Source organism: Ammodytes marinus, assembly GCF_949987685.1.
Source record: "Ammodytes marinus genome assembly, chromosome: 18".
In the NCBI taxonomy this organism is placed as follows: domain Eukaryota; kingdom Metazoa; phylum Chordata; class Actinopteri; order Uranoscopiformes; family Ammodytidae; genus Ammodytes; species Ammodytes marinus.
The window spans coordinates 12,944,789-12,965,238 of NC_137222.1; the positions used below are offsets into that span (position 1 = coordinate 12,944,789).

Consider the following 20,450-nt stretch of genomic DNA (forward strand, 5'->3'; position numbering starts at 1 on the left):
ATGCGGGCCCCCATCTTGTCAGAGTTTGACTCCGCCTCACTTTCTCGTACCAAAAAAGGGCACGCATACCGGGTTGGTTGGGGGGAGGGAGATACTCCCATCTAGCTGAAGTACCGTGATGTACACCGAATTAGCAACATTAGCATGACCGCCAGGAGCTAGGCTAACAGCTATCAACATACCCTCTTAAAATAGCCTACCGGTAGATGAGCTCAGTCACGTAATTCGCTGCCTCCAGTTTGGTCCAACAACCCCAACAGAGCTGAACAGATTCTCATTATCACCTCCGAGCACCTGAGAGAGGGCATTAAGAAGCTCATAGCTGAAACAAATGTCTCCTTAGAGTTGACTCAGGGCTGAAACTCAATGTATTTGCAATAAATATTAATTTTATTTTGGTCTACAGACTGAAAATGTTATTAACAGAATACATGACAAATGAGGACAAATACAATCTATAAACAGACACTAATTTAATAGCCTATAATTTTGAATATAAATACATATATTATATAAAATATTTAGAGCAGGTCTTTATGTTAAGGTGCAACAGTTAAATTAAATGATTAAATACACTTTGTGGCTCCAGTAATGTTTTGGGTGGAAGAGGGGACCACAGTAGCTCATGATAGTACCATTTTTACACCCCTTGCCCAGCTGTTGTAACTTTGCTCTAATGCAAAAAAAAATCAGTTTTTGTATATAGTCCAATATCACAAATAACCATATGCTACAGTGGGCTTTACAGCCCATCGGTGGTCCAAAGAGTAGCTGAAAACCATACATGAGTATGGTAGAGATTCAATATCACACATCTATTAAAAAAAACTTCTATACAGCCATCGTTGAAAGCATCCTCACCTCATCCATCAGTCTGATTTGGCAGCCTCGACTCACTCTCCCGGAAGAAATGACAGCGCATCAACAGGGCATCCAAAATTATTGGCACCCCCCTACCATCCCTTGAATCACTATCCCGCAAACTGACACTACGCAGAGCCCGCAAGATCATCTCTGATCCCACTCACCCTACACACAATGCCTTCCAGCTATACTTATGTGAGGCGTTACAGGACAATTGCCTCCAAAACAACCCAGTTCAAAAACAGTTTTATTCCCACTGCAATTAACATTCTAAAATCTGAACGTTGAGGATTAAGCGTGGCCCTTTTGTATTATGTAATGTGCCTGTCTGTATCTATGTTTAATGTTCAATGTAAAGTTGGAACCTGTACCAAGAAGATGTACTGAAAACAAATTCCACCAGCCTGGCCGTGTGGTCTTAAAAAAGTATCATCATCAGAGAACTGACTCTTTTACAAGTCACCAATTATAATCATCAGTTATAAAAAATATCACTTGAGTAAAAGTAGAACATTATGTTATATTAAAAGTACTTAAGTATGAAAATTATTTTGCTGGTATAAGGAAGACTAGTATCGAGCCATGGTATCGAGGCTTGTATCGTTTACGGCGAATCACGTGACTGATGACGTTCGAAGCCTCGTTTGTTCAAGAAGTGTTTCGGGTATTGTGGATCCACTCGCACTTTGCGGGTTTGTGTTGGCGATTTGCTGGTTTGTGAGTGATATAGACGTGCATGTCGTATCAACTTGCTGTGACTTTCTTTCTTATGCACCCCCTGCCTCATCTGTACCATGTCAAAGAGTGTTCTCCAAAGAAGGAGAAGATGTTTCCAAAAGGAGAAATTGTCTGAACCCCAGCCATAGACCCCAGCACATTGGAACACATTTTGTTTCTCAATAAAATGAATCAAATCCTTACACCTGCAGTGTGTAGAATTTTGGGTTTTATTTCCTAGCAGACTTTGTAGAAAATAATTATAATATCCATAAGTACGTTCAATTTATTGCATAAAAATTTAGAATTATTTTTTTCCCCTTAGAAAGGGTCTCATATAAGTCCATATTTCTCCATACCTTGGACCAAGGCACAGCCGCCGCCATGTTGGAAGCGTCATGGTTGGAATGTCATCAGGTGCATTGTTTAGAATTTAGAATTGTTCTTGTCCTTGAAGGCTACTGTAGCTTCTGTTATTATTCAAAAGGGGTGGGGTTACCCAGGGAGCGTTGCATTCTAGAATGTTCTCGAATTTTCTAGAAATGTCTTGATGATGTCATATTACACACTGCACCTTTAAAGGGGCACTGTGTAATATGACATCATCAAGAAAGTTCTAGAAAGTTCTAGAATGCAACGCTCAGTGGGTGACCCCACCCCTTTCGAATAATAACAGAAGCTGCAGTGGCCTTCAAGGACAAGAACAATTCTAAATTCTAAACAATGCACCTGATGACATTCCAAAAACATGGATGCCTCCATAAGACTTGCCTGCTCAATGTACAAAATGTAATATTAATATTTGTAATTCTCCGCTCAGGAGGATAATTCAGATTATTGGCAGAGGTGATTTTACACCAATGAGGACATATTTATGAATGAGGAAGTTGCACGAGCACATTCACTGCCCCTTACTTTGTTATAACACTGCGACAGTTTGAAAATAATTTTTCATATCATTATGAAATATGTATTAATAGATTTATGAGATTTCCATGTATTATCATTATCATGTTAAATACCCATTTATATGAATGAGTACATGAAATGCATTTATTAAGATGTATTGATCCATTACTTGTCAGTCATTCCGATGGCTGCACTGTTGCAGGACAGTATTGAGTTAATGATCTGGCTGTTTAACACTGTTTGACCAGCAGAGGGGTTTGTATTGTGTGCCCCTGATGAAGCCCTGATGAAGCCTCGAGATATGAATCTTTTTGTTAACCATTTGGCTTGAAGGCTTCAAAAAGCTTCATCTAGCCATCACTACTATCTATAGAGACATTGACCCCAATAATAGGGCTAGTGCTTTCTATAAAAAGAAACATTACATCTAAACAATGCAAGAAAACAGCCGGGCAGTGTTGGTAAAGTTAACTGCAGTAGACCTGTCATTCATTCAAGCGCATCCGACCGGAAATGATAACAACATTCAACCTCTAAACACAAGTTGTTTTCTTCATAGACATAAATATTATGTCTATGGTTTTCTTTGGTGATTGTTGTTTTATTATGTTCAGAGAGAGGTGTGGGAGGAAGTGTTCAATGAGCATAGCAAATGTGTTTGGTTGTGTTGTGTCATAGTTCAGCCCAAACGTGTTATGCGATGGACAGCAATGAGTAGGCCTAGCCTATAACAGTGAGAATTCACTAACGCCAAAGGGGATTTGTCGATAGGCCTACGGGAAAATGCTGTGATAACATCAAACTATAGCCTACTCGTTATTTAGGAGCAGCTCACTCTCTCCATTATCTGTCCCTGCGTGACGTCACCTATTTGAAGATCGTGGAAAATGTTCCTCATTCCCCAGTCTATTGGCAATGTCTAAAATGACTAATTGTCGTAGTAACCGAATGCATGATTTCACAGGGGAAAGGAGTGGCGATTACATTTCAAATCCACTCAACTCGCATTCCCCGAATTCAATCCGTAAATTCAAATCTCCTTGTTTACTCCAGGTCAGTTGCAGAAGAGTGATCCCGACTTAATAAAAGAGCAGACGAGGGACTTTCAGTGTCTGAAAATAACTTGAAATTCACACTGTTTGTTTTTGTAGAATAAGCTATAGGCGATCTGTAGCAAAGCAGTCATAAAAAAACATTGATTTTGTTTGCTTTTAACCTTTGTAAACTGTGATCGAGCCACATGTGTTGTCATGGTCATATGATGGTGAAATTATCTGACTCCACCGCTTTGCACATGACCGCAGATAAAATGGATCGATCTTGAAGGGTTAAATTAAAGGTGAAGTAAGCGGTTTATTTAAGTTAATTTAAGTGTAAAATCGCTCTTTATTCATACAGTGATCACTTACATAATGTGCGCGATTCATAAAGCCGATCTCTCAGTCAGCTGCTTTGCATGTAATTGGCAAATAAACTTATTGTAGTATCCCGACATTTTTATCCAATCAGAAGAGAGAATGCTACAAACCTGTAGGCCTACTCATCTCACTGAAATATAGCCTACTATATACACTCGATGGTCTCACTGCTGGTGCACGCCAGAGCAACAGATGGGTGAATGTGTATGCGCCTACAATGGCGGGGCAGGTAAAAATCCTCATGTCTGAAAAGTCTCTTTTGATGGTTTTTATCATGTTTTATCACACTTAAGGTGCCAACACACTGCACTCCTCGGCGCGGTGGTTGGCCGCGCGAATCATATTGGGTCATATTGTGTCCGCCGCCGGCCGCCTGACCAGAGTAGCCTTCTCCTACTCTGGGGATATGCTGGCGCTGGTGCTAACTGGTGCTGAGAGCATCAGTCTACTGTGCTGATGGTGCTTTACCCAAGCTAACCGGTGCTAACTTGGTTCATAAAGCAAAACTGATAACTGTAGGCTACACAGCAGGCAACAGACACATAGGCTATTCACAGAACTTATGTGAGCAAACTGTGACTATTATGTTTTCATCCATCTTAATTTCCTCTGTCCATCGTCCCGAAGTGAGTGACGTCGGGAGGAGCTCAACGCTGTTTGGCTATCGCAGCGCGGCAAAAAGTTCAATATTTTCAACTCCTGCGGCGGCCGCGCCGCGTGAACCGCTCGCCGCCGGCCGTCCATTCGCGCGGCGGCGCGCAAAATACATTGACTTTCTATGTAAGCTCGCCGCGCGGCGGTGTGCAGTGTGTTGGCACCTTTATGGATCTGAGATGATGCTAGATAACTCACTGCTTGAAGACCGCAATGCATTAATGTGGTGACGTAGGGACGAGCGAGGGGACTGCTAACTGCAGTAACTGACAGGAAGTTAGCTAAAAGAACCATTCCGCTTACAGCACCTTTAAGTAATTCCCATATAGTTACACACACTTGTAATCACAGTGTGGTTTAAAAAGATAGAAGATAAGATAGGCTATAATAAAATAAATTGCTTGGGTAAATATTTAGATATTTTATTACCACTGGCCTATTTTGTTTATAATTGTTTATGGCATGTAAATCTGCAAAATATATCTGATTAAATGGCGGATTGAATGATTCAGTGATAGGGTTGGGGATGATTCCATAGATTCCAATAGGGAAACGAACGGAGCCTTTTGCAGTGCGTAGGATAGGCTATATTATATCAAAACAATTGAGCATAATTCACTGGTATTTTTAAGCTTAAATTAAGTTATTTTATCCTTAAACAAAAAACTCTTGAAAAAAAGACTGATCTACGACATCGTGTCAGGTTCTCTCTCGATAGTTAAACAGCGTCATCTGGCGTAGATAACTGTACTTACATTTGTATAACATGTTTTCTTTCACTGCCTCTGTTTTTGTATAATTATTATTCCAATGTGAGAGTTAATAGGCTAGGCATACTTAATTGTATTTTATCAAACCTCTTCCCCTTTTCCTTTTAACCTATTACTAAATCTCATATTGATCAGGTTCTAGACTATGAAGTAGACCGAATAAGTGCTAATTTCCCATTGAAAACAAATAGACTTAATTTATGAAGAACAATTTGTCACGAGATTTCTCCCGGAAATGTAGGCTACCTCCTATTATCGAATAATGCATGTTCTCTAACTGTCCAACTCAAACACGAGCGTGCGAGTCGTGACTTTGGTTTTTACCATCGATAGTTTTTGCAGGTAGGCTACCCCTGGGGGGCGACACTGACTTTGCCTCCCCAGTATGGATCTCCTTGTACACTGATCCAGGACGAAGTTTAAAACTTGCACTCTCCGCCTAAACCATAGCAGTTACCCTGAGCAGCAGCGATGCAAACACTGATCCGAGTTCACCTGAGAAATAGAGACCCCATGGTAGAGACCATAGATAGTTTAAAAAGGTAGAGACCCAGAGAACACGGACATATTAAGAGGTGGCGCCGAGGCGGACACCCGCTAAAACCAATCAGATTTGCCGTAGTAATACCAATGTCCAATGAACGCCCGCTGTGCAGTTGGTAAGGCGGAACTTCCGAGTGGGCGTGTGAGCAGGAGGAGGTCAAATGTTTTGCAAGAGTTCTAAAACGACTGTCTTCAGGAAAGATACACAGGTAGATACTTATGTTAGTGTTACAGTAGTCGATTTAGTCTACAGTAGATGTAGTACAGTTTCAAATCAGAAATAAGCTAGGCGGTGTTGGGTTGTCGTGTGTCGCACTAGTAGGGAGTCAACTCAGATAGATACCGTTAGCTAATGCTAACCTTCCATGTCGCGTGCTCGTAGACATAGCCTATCGATAACTCAAATATTCTGTACATTACGTTACAACCAGAAATAATGACCTTTGCTAACAAAAAGTCCGTTGTATAATCTATTTAAAGGTTATGCATGGTTTGCGTTTCCACAAACAATACGCCTTGTCTGCCAAATTTGTATAGCTCCTGAACTTCGCTGGGCTTTATTTTGTCTTTGGGGGCTTGTCACGGTCACACAGCCGTCATGTTTCACTCTGTTCCTCGTCGTCCGATCTGCGAGATCGGCGTGAACACAATGAGGCTTCAAAGTAGCAAGTCATTTAAAAGGGCAGTAGAGAAGGGCAGGGGGGAGCTCGAGAGGTTCCCGTGGCTGGACAGGAGCATGGGCCTGGTGCTGTCCTGGCTCCAGAGGGCGAGTGTGGGTGCCAGTGAGGCTGCGGGGTCTGCTCCGAAGAGGAAGGGCTTGCTCTCCATATTCGCCGACCACTGCGGCTTCGTGACCGGACAGAGGCTGCGGCGCGCTTGCCAGATCGCAGAGCTGTACTCCAACCTGTACTCCGAGCGAACCAGGTGGACCCTGGTCGGAAACATATGGCGCAGATTTCAGAGCAAGCATGCCCCCAACGGGAGACTCGTGGCGGCCCTGGTCGGGGTCTTCATGTGGGAGAACGAGAAGATCCAAGACGAGGAAATACGCAGGTTTGAAGAATATTTCTTCTAACGCAAAAATGGCTGCACGTGTGTTTAAAAAGATGAATAAATGAGTGAAACGCTATAGGTTTTTTTGGCGCAAGGATGGTAACTGCATGGTTTGAAAAATTAAATAATATGAATTTATGAGTTTCCAAAGCAAGCAATTCACATAATTTTAATTCTGAAACCATATCATCATCATTTTAATATACATTCATGCACCATATCCCAAATCTGTTGAACACTTACAGGGAATATCGGTCCAACATGTCAGACAGCCCTCTTGCCTCCACCATCAGCCAGTGAATAAGATAATATTTTTTTGTGGATGCTCTTCATCCACATCCCAGAATTAGAGAGATTTGTTGAAAGGAGCATTCAAGCTGTTCTGGCAGCACCTTCTGGCAACACCTTACTAAAACACTAGAATAGTTTTTATTTACATTTTTCACTCGTCCCTATGTGTGTGGCAGGCAGCTATTAATATGCCTTTGTTGTGACTGTTATCTGTAATGTGAACTGTGCACTTGGCTGAACAAACTGTCCTGTTATTTGCGTTCCTTTTTTAAAAAGGTGTGGACTTGAGCTGCAGGCACTGGACGCTGCGAAAAGTGTAATCACAGCTTCGGGGACAGTTGCCGGACACATGGAACCTGGCTGGGAAGTTGTGATGGAGAAGAATGACTTCAAAGTGTGGAAGCGCCCTATACCCGACAGTCCCCTCTATGAATACAGAGGTCAGCCAAATCACAATGTGACATGTGTAAACAGGTCTTTGAAACACTGATCAAGGACACATTCATAATATCGGTATGATTCGTCAAGTTGGCAACCTTTTTTTTTTATTATATTTGTTTCACTTTGCAGTGTTGGGCTCGTACTCTGATGTCACCCCAAGACAGTTCTTCAATGTTCAGGTATAAATACAAATATCCTAATTTGCTCCTATGGACACGCAGTCACAATTACTGAATTAAGGGAAATGGGAAACTTACTCTATTGAGATACGGGCTTTACTATAAGAAAATAGGAGGGAGGAGGTAGCAACACTCTTTACCATCCTAATGTAATTATAGATTTTCCATGACACACTAGAACCTAGAGCGAGGCGATACCAAAAAAAGCAGCCGCTGCAGGTACCAGATACCATGTTTTCGCGGTGGAAACGCCAAAAATGCGAGTTGAACCGAGTTGAGCTGATACCATGCAGTGGCAAAGCGCCATATAAAGACAGTATAACATAACAAGGACGGGGCTATTGCACGGACAAAACAAACTTGTGGGAGGAGGGAGAGAGAGAGAGGGAGGTGGCTACATTGTTAAATTATTTTATGCAGGTGTTTCTATTTGTACACGTAGTGTGACCTTGGGATCACATGCATGCACATGATCTGACTGAACACACGCTTTCCTCCAACACATATTCTTTAATTCATATTTTTTTCAATCATTATACATAAACTTAGCCAAATATAACCAAGACAATGCAGCTTATTTCAGGCTTCAGAAAGTTACAGGCCTTAACAGCTGGATGAAGCCATATAGTGGACTAACTTGCCCCACCTCCCAACAACCATGCCTTCATAGGCCTTCAACGATTTTAAACTTTAAGGTTCACATAATCAATCAAGTGAGCATAATTTTTAATGATCTTAAAGTCTGACTTATAAATCATGGGAAATCTTCATAATACTAAAATAGTATTTACAATTTTCAAGTGGATCCAACTGGTATTGGTAGTAATTTAGTTGAAAATGTAATAGTAATGTCTCATATTTTTTCGTGGTTTGTGTTTATGGCAGGTTGTTTATCATTTCCAGTACCAACCTGCTCTTGCACAACCAACATGTTTGCAATGTATATGTGCAGCACAAAAGCATCGGAAACACTCACCCTGTGTGCTATATTTAGCAGCTTACCCTTGACTTATGCTTTCTCCTTTCCCCCAGTTGGATACTGAGTACAGGAAGAAGTGGGATTCTCTGGTTATCAAGCTTGAAGTGGTGGACAGAGATTCCAATACAGGCTCTGAAATTGTGCACTGGGCTACACACTTTCCTGTAAGTTTCTGTTGATTGCTATGATATGAAGAGGCTGTTTGTTCCACACAGTGTGTATACATGGGGACCACACCCCTTTCTTTGTTTTGTTGTTCAAGCAAAGTATGATTAACCTTGGTTTATCATTTGGTCAAGACTTACTGCAAGCCAATTTGTGAGATATTAAAGGTGCACTGTAACTTTGGGTGTTCAAAGAAGTGGAAAATGTAAAAGGTTTATTCTCATATCTGAATATACAAACTTTACTTACAGAAACATTGGATCCCTGGAACACTGAAGTTAGAGAGCTGTTGTTTACAGCAGCAGGGCAAACAGTTTTGTTTATTTACATATTCTAATCTTATGTTTGGTTCCAAGTGTCTCAAAATAATTTTCTTTTTATTTATGATGATGGAATTATTCAATAATAAGAATTACATGTAAAGTAAATATGTTTCGTAAACTAACTGCAGGCTTTGCATATCTAAACAAATTCCCCTCCCCTGAAACTGCATAGTGCACTTAAAGTGAGTTTTTATTTAAAACTGTAAGCTGTTTTTTAACTTTTAATCTCTCCTCACAGTATCCTATGTACTCGAGGGACTATGTGTATGTGCGTCGCTATGATGTTGACCTAGACAACAACCTGATGGTCCTGGTATCCAGGTGAGACTTTAGGAATAGTGTGTTTATGGAATGGGGTCATATATAGTAGGGCTGCACGATTATGGCCAAAATGATTATCACAATTATTTTCATCAATATTAAGATCACAATATTTTACAACGATTATTTATTAATTTTAGTGACAAATGTTTGTATTGGACTGTCACGTAAACATAACAAAATAAATTAATAATAATAATAATAAATAATGGATTGGATTTATATAGCACTTTTCAAGGCACTCAAAGCGCTTTACAGGGTTCCAGGTTCCATTCGTTCACACACAGTCATACCGGTGGTGGTAAACTACGAGAGTAGCCACAGCTGCCCTGGGGCAGACTGACGGAAGCGAGGCTACCATTCTGTGCCATCGGCCCCTCCGACCACCACCTCAAACACACAGCAATCATACACATTCACACAAGGCACGGTGAAGTGTCTTGCCCAAGGACACAACAACCATGACACAGGTGGCCGGGCGGGGATCGAACCGCCAACCCTTGGATCGTTGGCCAACCCGCTTAACCACCTGAGCCACAGTCGCCCAAATCAAAATATTGTACCAAAACCTAACTCAAAATTGAACCAACAGAGCACTGCTTTAACTTTTCCTTGTGATGGATGTGAATAAACTTGATTTTGAACTAAATAGAATTGTTCCCAAAATGGATAACTACAATAATTATATTAGGAGCTGTGCCTTGTCTCTACCATGTCAGAATTTAATTTGAAAGGGCAGACACAGGAAGTGGCGGGCAACACTCAGCAGCAGTCCACGTTAGTTAACCGTTGCTGCCTCATGCCTTTACTCGCAATGCAAGGTTTCATCTTCGCTTCAGGTCATGTGTACTCTGGTGACATACCCTGCATTCCAATACCCATACTATATATACTATTTAGTATGGTAGAAAAAAGATTTAGGATGTCCTGATTCTTGTGGCCAGATTTAGGATACTACATCCAGCCAAGATTTTTAGTGTTAAAAAACAGTATCCTATTTGGGCAATTCTGACCCACAATCTAGTGCGCACCTGAAGTGACGTCACATCGACGGAGCCTCCATATGAAAAGAAACGGGGATGCGACGGATATAAAAGCAAGAGGCAAGATTAAGGCACAATATTAGGATAAAATAAATAAGTAAAAGTATGTCCCAAGTGTATGCCTACTGCATTCTAACTAGACCATTTTTATCGTTGGATGTAGTATGTAGAATAGAAAAAAGAAACAAAGAAAGAGTATGAACCAGGAAATGTAAAGCGTCTTTGAGTGCCTAGGCAAAAAAGCGCTATATAAAACCTATCAATTATTATTATTATTATTATTATTATGCAATCGGAACGTAGGGATATAGGCACTGACTGTATAGAGTTAGTATCGGGTTATAAATCAGGCGCACAAAAGAAATTGACTCTCGAGGGGACGCATGTGATTTCACACGCACATATATCTGCTCTCGCTCGCGCATTAAGCAGCTTCCGCTCGCTTGTGGAGTGCTTTCTGCGCAGGAGGAAAGGTATTAGCCTCGTTCGACTAGGAGCCGTCTGGCTCAGACCTGCGCATTTATGACGCGCGGCTTGCTGAGCGCACATAATTTTTGCAGAATTTGTTGTGCGCTCAGCAAGACGCGCGTCATAGTTGCGCAGGTCTGAACAATACGGGTCCTAGTCGAACGAGGCTATTCACACTTTGGGGGCGGAGCCATTGGACTTTGATTGACAGCTCTCGGGTAGCCTGGGGTTGCCAGGTTGGAGTTTTCATGTACTGTTGGCAAGACGAGAGACAGAGCCGCATGGACAGGCTCAGCGAGTGGTTTGGGGAGTGGTTGATTTGCTTCGCAGCGTAGCGCACGTTAAAAAATATCACACATTCATGTACATGTTACCGTGGGAAGCCAATATCGTCATTGTGATTAAAATTCGATAAATTGTGCAGCCCTAATATATAGTTTTGTTTTTGATGAAGTACTATAGAAGTAACCTGACTGTTTTTATCTTGAATATTGTAACTGTGTTGTATAGAGCCGTGCAGCATCCCAGAGTCCCAGAGACTCAGGACTTTGTAAGAGTCCATTCGTACCAGTCGAAGATGGTCATCCGCCCTCACAAGTCCTTCGATGAGGTTTGTGTTGAATTAGATAGAATTTAGCTATACGATTATCTGCATCCATGGTCCTGTGTTCTGTAGACACTGAGTTTGCGTGTTTTTTTTTTTCCTTACAGAATGGATTTGATTATTTGCTGACATACAGTGACAACCCTCAGACTGTCTTTCCCCGTTACTGTGTGAACTGGATGGTGTCAAGTGGTGAGCTCTTTTCGCTGGTTAAGGTTGCATAAAATGATTTAGAATAAAAAAACTGGATAATTTTTTGTCCTACCAGTAGTCCAAAACCTAAAGAAAATCCATTCACAATATGCCTTAACCCATTGATGACTATGGCAATCTAGGATGCATGTCCTTAATGCCTGAGGGTTTTCTGAAAAAATAGTATGAATTGTCAAGTCTACCAAAACCTTAATATCTAAGCCTGTGTAGCACATATAAACATGAAATAAAATACATTTAAAAGTTAAGGTTCACAGGTTTTATTTAAACATGCTCCCTTAGCGCTTACAAACCAACACATTTTTCTAGAAATCGTCAAAATTAGATGGGGGAGAAAAAAATAAAAAAATAATATAAAATATTTAAAATGAATGTGCTAAATGAGGTTATAATCCTGCTTCCTTTTAGCATGGATAGTAGTGACTGAGTGTGCAGTGGAGGGATAAAGATAGACAGATTTAGGAAGGAGAAGATAGCTTTATTTTTTTATTTAGTTCAGTTATCACTGGCACCATAAATCCGACTTCCCAGTACAACTGGAACGTAGACTGACTGCTGCTGTCGGGAGCCGATCAGCTGGTCCAAACGGGACCTATGATACTTTTTGACTTTTATGACCTATAAACGTTGTTATAATGATTTATAGTCATGTTTAACCATACTAGAGTATCAAATAATTACGTACATGCATTTCGACGTATTCCCTGCTGACCGTCTGGGGTGGCTATGCAGAGCACTAAAAACTATGGCAGCCGGTCGAGCCGAACTTGTTCAAATTTCCGGGTTTTCTCTGTCACGCTCGGGTCGTTTCTGTCATGTTTCCATGTATGGTAATGCTGCCGCTCAGGCAAGCTCCGGCTGCATGCCCCCACCTTCCTGGAAATTTCCTGAAATTTCCCGCTACTGGAAGGAAGGTAACCAATCACAACGGAGTGGGGTTTGCAGCAGGGGGGGGAGGGGCGGAGAAGCTCAAAGCAGTGTGTAGAGAGAGACTGCTGTGCTGGCTAGGGTAAGAGGAAGAGTGTCCCAAAAATCTACATAGTTTTTTGTGATGTGATTCGTGTCAGGTTGCTCTATAGCAGTTTTTAACAAGAAATTAAGACCAGAAAAGTAGTATAATAGGATCTCTTTAACTATCGTCTGGCTGGGCTGAATTTGAGTTGGAGCAGCAAAATATAGCCTAAATTCATAAATATTGTTAATAAATAGATGCAATGTGTTGTGTGATTTTCGTCAGTAGCCTATAGTAGACCTTGATTCTGCGCTCCGAACGCCACTAACTGTTCTGTAATACACTATCGCCGACACAGCTGGCGTATTTTATTATTATTATTATTATTATTATTTTATTGGCGTGATTTTTGAGAAACCACACAACTTTTGGGTGGTCACGTGGTCTTAAAAAATCAACAACCCACCTCGGGTGTATTTGAACCAATGACGGTGCATTCTATGTTGCGCACGCCATGAAAATTAGATAAAGTAACAATGCTGCGCTACGCAGCATCAGGCAGGAGATACAATGTGGCATCGCGCAGCAGCCGTCATCAATGGGTTAAGCAGCCAATCCTCACAAGCTGGAACTGCTTGGAATAAAGCTGCTTGCTATAACATTCAGATGTATATGCATTTAATTAATTTGTATGTTGACTTGTACTTGTACTACCCTGGTGTTGATAATAAGGGGGCTCTCGCTTTGTACCTGGCAGGTATGCCGGATTTTCTAGAGAAGCTGCATACTGCTGCCTTGAGGGCCAAGAATTTGGAGGTGGGGGTCCACGACTATGTTGGCGTCGTCATTAAGTCCAGCGAAGGCAACCGCCAGTCGAACCAGGAGCGCCTCAGTGGTACTGGACAGATCTACGCTTGAGATGGATACTTTATAGACCAGGGATTATGTTGGTGTGTTTTCACTTGCACCTGAATCAAACCCTCCAAAACCAATTTGTTTGGGTACATAGCCTGAACTGCAAATGGAACTTCTGAACTCCATCAAATGTCCATCCATAGACACGGTTATGTTGGTTGTAGAGGAGATGTCACAAGGACGATGGTTTGTATTGGTGACCTAATTAGTGTCCTTTTGAGAAAATGTTGCCATGGAATTTTTCATCAGGACTGCTGGCATGGGAACTATTTTGTGCTTAGCCAGGCAATGCCACGTGGCTTTTTTTTTTTTTGCAGCCTTCGGTAAAGATGTACCGTGTCTATCCATTAAGCCAACATTTCTACCTGAGGTGCTTTTGCCAAAGCACTGCTTTTAACTTTCTATGTCTTTTCTTCCATTGTTTAACAAGGCTAGACTTTAAACGCTGTTCAAACCCAAGCAGCCACTTTATCATATAGTCTGTGGTGTGATTTCCACGAGATGTATGGAAATGTTATTTGACATAGAGCGGTAACCATGACTGGCTTCTAGTTGGCATTATCACAGACACATAAAACCCACAGCCAATGTTTCTGCACGGACAGATGACGAAATGACGTGTCTTTGCTGAACTTTGAAATTTGTCTCATTTCATGGATTTAAAGCAACTGTCTTCCTGTTTCCTTGCAGCATGACTTATTGATCTTTAAATGACTGGGTTGGGATGGATGGATGGATGGATGGATGGATGGATGAAAAAACAAAATGATGCCATTACTGGAAAATGGGTCCCTAGGATTGAAATAGAAAAGTTTGTTGTTGTGGGGATGGCATTGTTTTTCTGCCAGCACAGTGTAGTTTTCACGCTATCCATCTCACCATGTTTGTTCGAAACTGGCATCGTGACAATGCAGCCTTCTGAAGATAAACCAGTCCTTCAGCATTAGGGGCAGTGTCTTATAACAACCACATACATACTCAGATGGAATGGTACTGATTTGCTTTAGTTTAGTTATACTAAACCCTACAGACAAGCATTTTAATAAACCAATGCTCTTTTACAGAACTATAGATTACTTGTGCCACATCACAAACCCTTTGCATTTCATATGAATGTCCCATTTCGGCTCCTGTTATCCTAGTGTTCACAATAGTTGTAGAAGACTAAAGTTTTCACTATGCAAGTTGTGTTTTCTATAAGTGTTACTGTTGATCTTGTACATTCATAAAACCATTGAGTACTGGAAATCCCAATTCTTCAGACTGCAACAAGCTCTGTAATATGTTTTTCTTCATTTTAATTCTTCATGCTTTGTTATTAATGTGGTTCCTACTGAATGTCCATAATTCATCTTTTCAAATCATCTTTGTTTCTTTTGTATTGAGCTGTTTGCAGGAGGTGTTATGAATGTACAAGGAGCTCCACATGAAGTGGAATAAAACACCGCCTAATTAAAAAGTACACTGTTTACAGCCTGAAGATCTGGTGCAAATATCTTGAAATCCATTTGTGTTAGGAAACATCTCATCTTGTACTAAAGCGTTATGTCATGTTTGTTGTAGGTGGTACAACAGAGTGAATGAGCTGCAGTAACTTAAGATAGAGCTGTCCAATGGGATCTCCAAAAATGTGTCTAATCCTATTATGTTAAGAATGTCCTCCTAATTAAAATAAATGGCAACGTGAGATACATGATATATGTTGAAAGTGTGTGGGTGGAAATGAAATGCTTTTTTTGTTAATCTTGTGTGAAGTCAAACAAAACTGACTTGTTGAGATCATTTTGACTTTAACCCAATCAAACATTATGCAGCATTTGCTCATATTTCGATTGCGAATGTAACATGTTAATGATCTGTCATTTGTAGACACCTGTGTGCCACCTGCAGTAATCTAAAAGAGTTGTCGCATACGCTTGCTGTGATTAGCTACCATGTGGAGTAACTGAAGAAAAATTATTGTTTGGATATGAAATAATTCACTTGTTACCCTGGGATTTCAAGAATGATTATAAATTGTGTTTTGTCAGATCAAATAAACAGATCTTTGTGTGTAATGTACAGCGTGTACAGCAGTTGATTGTAGAGCATTAATGGTTTTGACCTTGTCTTGGAAGAGAAAATGGAGATTGGCATTGTTGGTGCAGCCACGGTCAGCCAGTCTAATAGGATAATCTGTATTCTGTATCTGGGCTTTAGGTCAGTGACAGGCTGGACTGCTTACTCAAAGCACCGTCTGCTCAGCTAACTAGCTGTGTGCCACATCCACCACATATCAATTTAATACAGTATTTACTATCATAATACAGTTTTGTCAGTGAGTACACACAAATCAACATTCTATACTGAGGAAATGAGTGATGTATGGTTGTCAAACTTGTAAGGCTACTGCCATTTTAACTGTTGTCACCAAAACACATTATACAGGTGCATCTCTCAATTTGAATATCATTGAAAAGTTCATTCAAAAAGTGAAACTTTCATATATTCTAGATTCATTACACAAAGTGAAATAAGTAAGGCCTTTCTTTTGTATAGTTGTTATGATGACGGCTTACAGCTCATGGAATAAAACATTCAGTATCTCAAAATATTAGCATAAAACCAGTCAAAAAAAGGATTTACAATAAAGAAATTTTGACTTTTTGAAAAATGCATGTATTCTAGATGAATTTACCTTCATGTGTAATGAATCTAGAACAATAAAAAGTTTCTCTTTTTGAATTAAATTACAGAAAAGATTTACTTTTCATTGATACTCACTTTTTTTTTTATAAATGCACCTGTATTTATGTTTTTAATATTTTTTTGGAGTTGTTTTACCACCACCCACACAGCATATTTGTTTCTCTGGCTGTGAATAGCTCATTAATTTTATTTGTGCAGTGCATTGTGGGGGACAAATCAACCGTACACACACACTACACTACTTATAAAATCAGTTCTGGCATTTAGGTTTAGCAATGTTTGCATTGGAATAGCATTGCATTTTGATGATACTTTTTGAAATATAGAATTATCTCACAACAACATTGTTTGGCAATTAAATGACTGTCTTTGATCTGTAGACACTGTATGTTACTCTGGCTTTACCAGTTATTCAATGTCTGCTTGTAGGGTTTGTTTTAATTGGCTCACCGAGCATTAATCGTTAGGTGTGGCTGTGCTTACCAGACAGAAATGTCTGCCATATTGTCTGCATCTCAGATTCTTGTTGCTTTGGTCTTTTTGATGGTCATTTCAGATGCCGTGCAGTCCAACAGAAGACTCCAAAAGGCTTTTTCGTGAAATGTATTTTGACATGTGAGACACTTGAATAGAACAAAGCATTAATGTGCAATGTAAAGTCGCCTGTAATAAATAAATAAAAGGGTTATTGATATTTTTTAATTAAATGCATTTTATAAATTCTATTTTTAGTAATAAAATAACTGCATACGTGTTGGCAGCTACATTTGAAGAATGACATCACCTCATCCACGGTGAGAGTTCATTCCTATAAAATAAAGTTGTAACCAACACTGAAAATATATTCTGGATTTGACTAAAATAATTACATATTTCTCTTGGATAGAGTTTGTCATTCAATACAAAATAACAAGACATGATCAATTAGTGGTCTTCGTGACAATGATTTAAACCCAAAAGACATCAATGTTTTATATGTGTACATTTTCATCTGCTTGGTAAAAACTGCTTTAACGAACGCCACAATGAATAAGCAATAAGTGGTTAAATCATTTTAAATGTATTAGTTAAATGCACAATTTGGTTTTTGACTTATAGTAAAACATAGACTGAAATATAAGTAGATAAGCACAGATGGGAACATAATTCATATGATTTTTCCATCATAGTGTGAACGTATACTCTAAAACACATGGGCTTTCATGTCTCAGGGTTTGATTTACAGATCAGTGACGTGTCCGCGGTCTTAACAGAGTGCACATTGTTTTAATGTATGACCTTCACTGGCTGCAATGATCAACCATGTTTAATAGCCATTGACCACTTAAAGTAATTGATCATTTCCACAAATCTGCCATCTCGACACCAACCAGCTTGTATAAAATGACTTTTATCTACACAGATGCTATAAAAACCCTTTGAAAAAGAGAATGCAAGAGAGAGTGGGGCTCAATATATTTTTGAAATTTATTCAACATACTTTTACTTTTAACAATAAAACACACAGGATTTTCACATGATATTTATTGGTCATAGTCCTACATCTTAGTAAGTACATGATGAGATAGAACAATATAAGAGTCACAAACAAAACCTGGAAGTGATACAATTATTTATTTATTTATTTATTATTCTTTCGGACAATTCCACACAATACACAATTTTCTCTTGCAAATATTCATACATCATACTTTGTGTTGTCCGAAGGGAGACGGAAGAAGCCAAAGGCTTATCAGGTCTTTTATCATAGGTTTTTATCATATCAAGTATTTGAATGACCTTTTGGTTGTTGCTCGTTTTGTTCGTATCCCAAATTATTAGTTTCCTTTAAATAATGGTTTGATTTCCCTATTTTAATGCTGAGTTAATATAGATTTATACATTTAAAACATGCAGAAGTAGATGATTTAGTCTGATTGAGTTTTTAAAAAAAAATTGCTTAGGAGTTCACAGCAGAAGGCAGATTGTGCTCACAAGTCTCCAAGGTGCTTGGTACAACCATGGACAGAAGATGCACTGCATGGTTAGATCAAGCACAATGGGGTCCTGGGCAAAGACAGACAAAACCCAATGCAGATCACTGGGAACCCAGCCCAACATAAGCGTCCGAGGGACTCGTAAGCCTTGGTACTTGTTGTAAATGGAAATGGAAGAAAAACGGTTAACCAGAATATGTCTTTTTGTTTCATCAAGTATCAAAACTTCTCAAAAAAATTGTAATTCGTCAAAGTATTTTTTTTTGTAGTTGAAGGACAATCCCAAGGTTTGGTTAGCATCTGCAGTCCAAGAGTCGGGAAAGTCCAGAGGGGTGAGGGAGGGGATCCGTGCTCATGGATTGATTTTTAGGAAAAAAATTAGTAATATTGCACCATTGGTTTACATAATGAATTGAAAGGAATTGGTCCAGTTAAGAACATCTGCAGAGTAAAAAAAACGATTAGTCATAGGTCACACTCACTGCGGGAAAAATGGGCTACTCCCTTACTGCGCACGAACTGCGACAAACCCCACCCTTCCATAATTCGCGCCCAACTCCAGCGGACACGACTTCCCAAAAGATTTAGGAAAATTCTACCACTATTTTAAGACACAAAAACTTTAATATGAAACATTTTCACGAAAAAATGTACAGCAGGCTAAGACAAATTAGTTCTCTATCAGTCTATCAATGGAAACAGAGTTTGTGTAATTCGCCAGTGATCTTGTTAGGAGCCACAGCATCACACAGAGTCCACTCTCTGAAATGTTACATGTGATCGACTAAGACAAAAGTCTTGGTGGCCAAGCATACCAATGGGCTCAATAATGATACTCATTTCTGTATTGCCGTTGTCCATCTGAGGACATTTGTTGTCTTCACTGAGTTAAGACCAAAACCCAGTCCTAACTATGTTAACGGTCACTAAGTGCACTGTCGAGAGTCACCATACCCTTAAGCAAAGAGAGCTGTTTCTCCAAAATGGTTTGACAATCTCGTTACCTTCTCTTGTGTCCCTATCAGCTCCCCTGGGACATCTAACTAAAATTAGAGGGTACGGCCGCAATAATCAACTTAGAGCTCTGGCAAACTGAACCACTTTGTGTGATGAAATTACACCGTAATGCATATTGATGCACCAATGAGAAACCCTGCATGTGCACTGACCAAATGGCACGAAAATGGGAGTCCTTTGGGTGAATATGGTGGGTGGTGGCGGTCAATATGGTGGGTGCTGGCGGACTTCTTTTTTTCAGAACAATGAGGATGTTTCAAAGGGATGAAGTTTGATGATGAGATGGTGTGATGGTTTTAATGCACAGATGATTGTGATACATAGTTATGCATCCTTACCTTGTTTTTTTTCTGTTTCTTCAAAAATCGACATGGATCACGGCAACCATGATCTTTGAAGAGTTGCAGTTGAAACTCAAACATCTCAGAATCGCATCCTCTATTTGACTAAAGGGTTCAATGTTCTACTAATTTATTATTAAAAATATTTCATTTAAATGAAAAAGAAAGAAAATAAATTACATCAAATATTCTTCAAGACTAAAGGTCACAGTGACCAACCCAACAAACATCTCTACAAATCTCAGACTTAGTTATAACTTACTCTACCTCAAGCTGCTGTTTTTGGAAAGTCACTTCTACACTTCTGGTCTTTCCAAGATGAACCCACCTTTCCATCTGTTGGCCCCTTGGTCGATGTAAGGTGCTGCCCGTTGGTGGGTGACGAAGGCGTCGGAGGGTGCTCTGCTCTGAGCTCTGTCTTGGTGGTCTTCTAGCTTGCTCTACTGGAGGCAGACTGTCCTGACTGCGTCCTCAGCACCCTTCAAGTCCCCATCTCCTGCCCCTCCTTCCAGCTAGGAGGGGTTAGCCATGTTCTCTTGGGATAGGTGCACCGGCGAGGAGGACTTGGTCAGGCAGGGATTGGACGTGGGTTGGGGAGTTTGGGGG

At 40.1% G+C, this 20,450-nt stretch overlaps 1 protein-coding gene across 1 annotated transcript; it reads left to right on the top strand.

The window, feature by feature from the left end:
• Positions 1-6,023: 6,023 nt before the first annotated feature.
• On the top strand, positions 6,024-15,883 carry stard7 (StAR related lipid transfer domain containing 7). The gene is made up of 8 exons (XM_080046169.1): positions 6,024-6,928; positions 7,496-7,659; positions 7,790-7,839; positions 8,872-8,982; positions 9,545-9,627; positions 11,649-11,748; positions 11,850-11,934; positions 13,665-15,883. Exons 1-8 carry the CDS (start codon positions 6,474-6,476, stop codon positions 13,823-13,825), a joined length of 1,209 nt encoding a protein of 402 aa, XP_079902295.1. The 5' UTR covers positions 6,024-6,473; the 3' UTR covers positions 13,826-15,883.
• The last annotated feature ends 4,567 nt before the right edge of the window (positions 15,884-20,450 follow it).

What these genes read in the sequence shown, in the direction of transcription:
- stard7 (XM_080046169.1), top strand. Translation starts at nt 6,474, where the DNA reads ATGTTTCACTCTGTTCCTCGTCGTCCGATCTGCGAGATCGGCGTGAAC. An exon ending in ACTGGGCTACACACTTTCCT is followed by an intron (nt 8,983 to 9,544) that starts GTAAGTTTCTGT and finishes CTCTCCTCACAG; the next exon opens with TATCCTATGTACTCGAGGGA. An exon ending in CTCACAAGTCCTTCGATGAG is followed by an intron (nt 11,749 to 11,849) that starts GTTTGTGTTGAA and finishes TTTTCCTTACAG; the next exon opens with AATGGATTTGATTATTTGCT.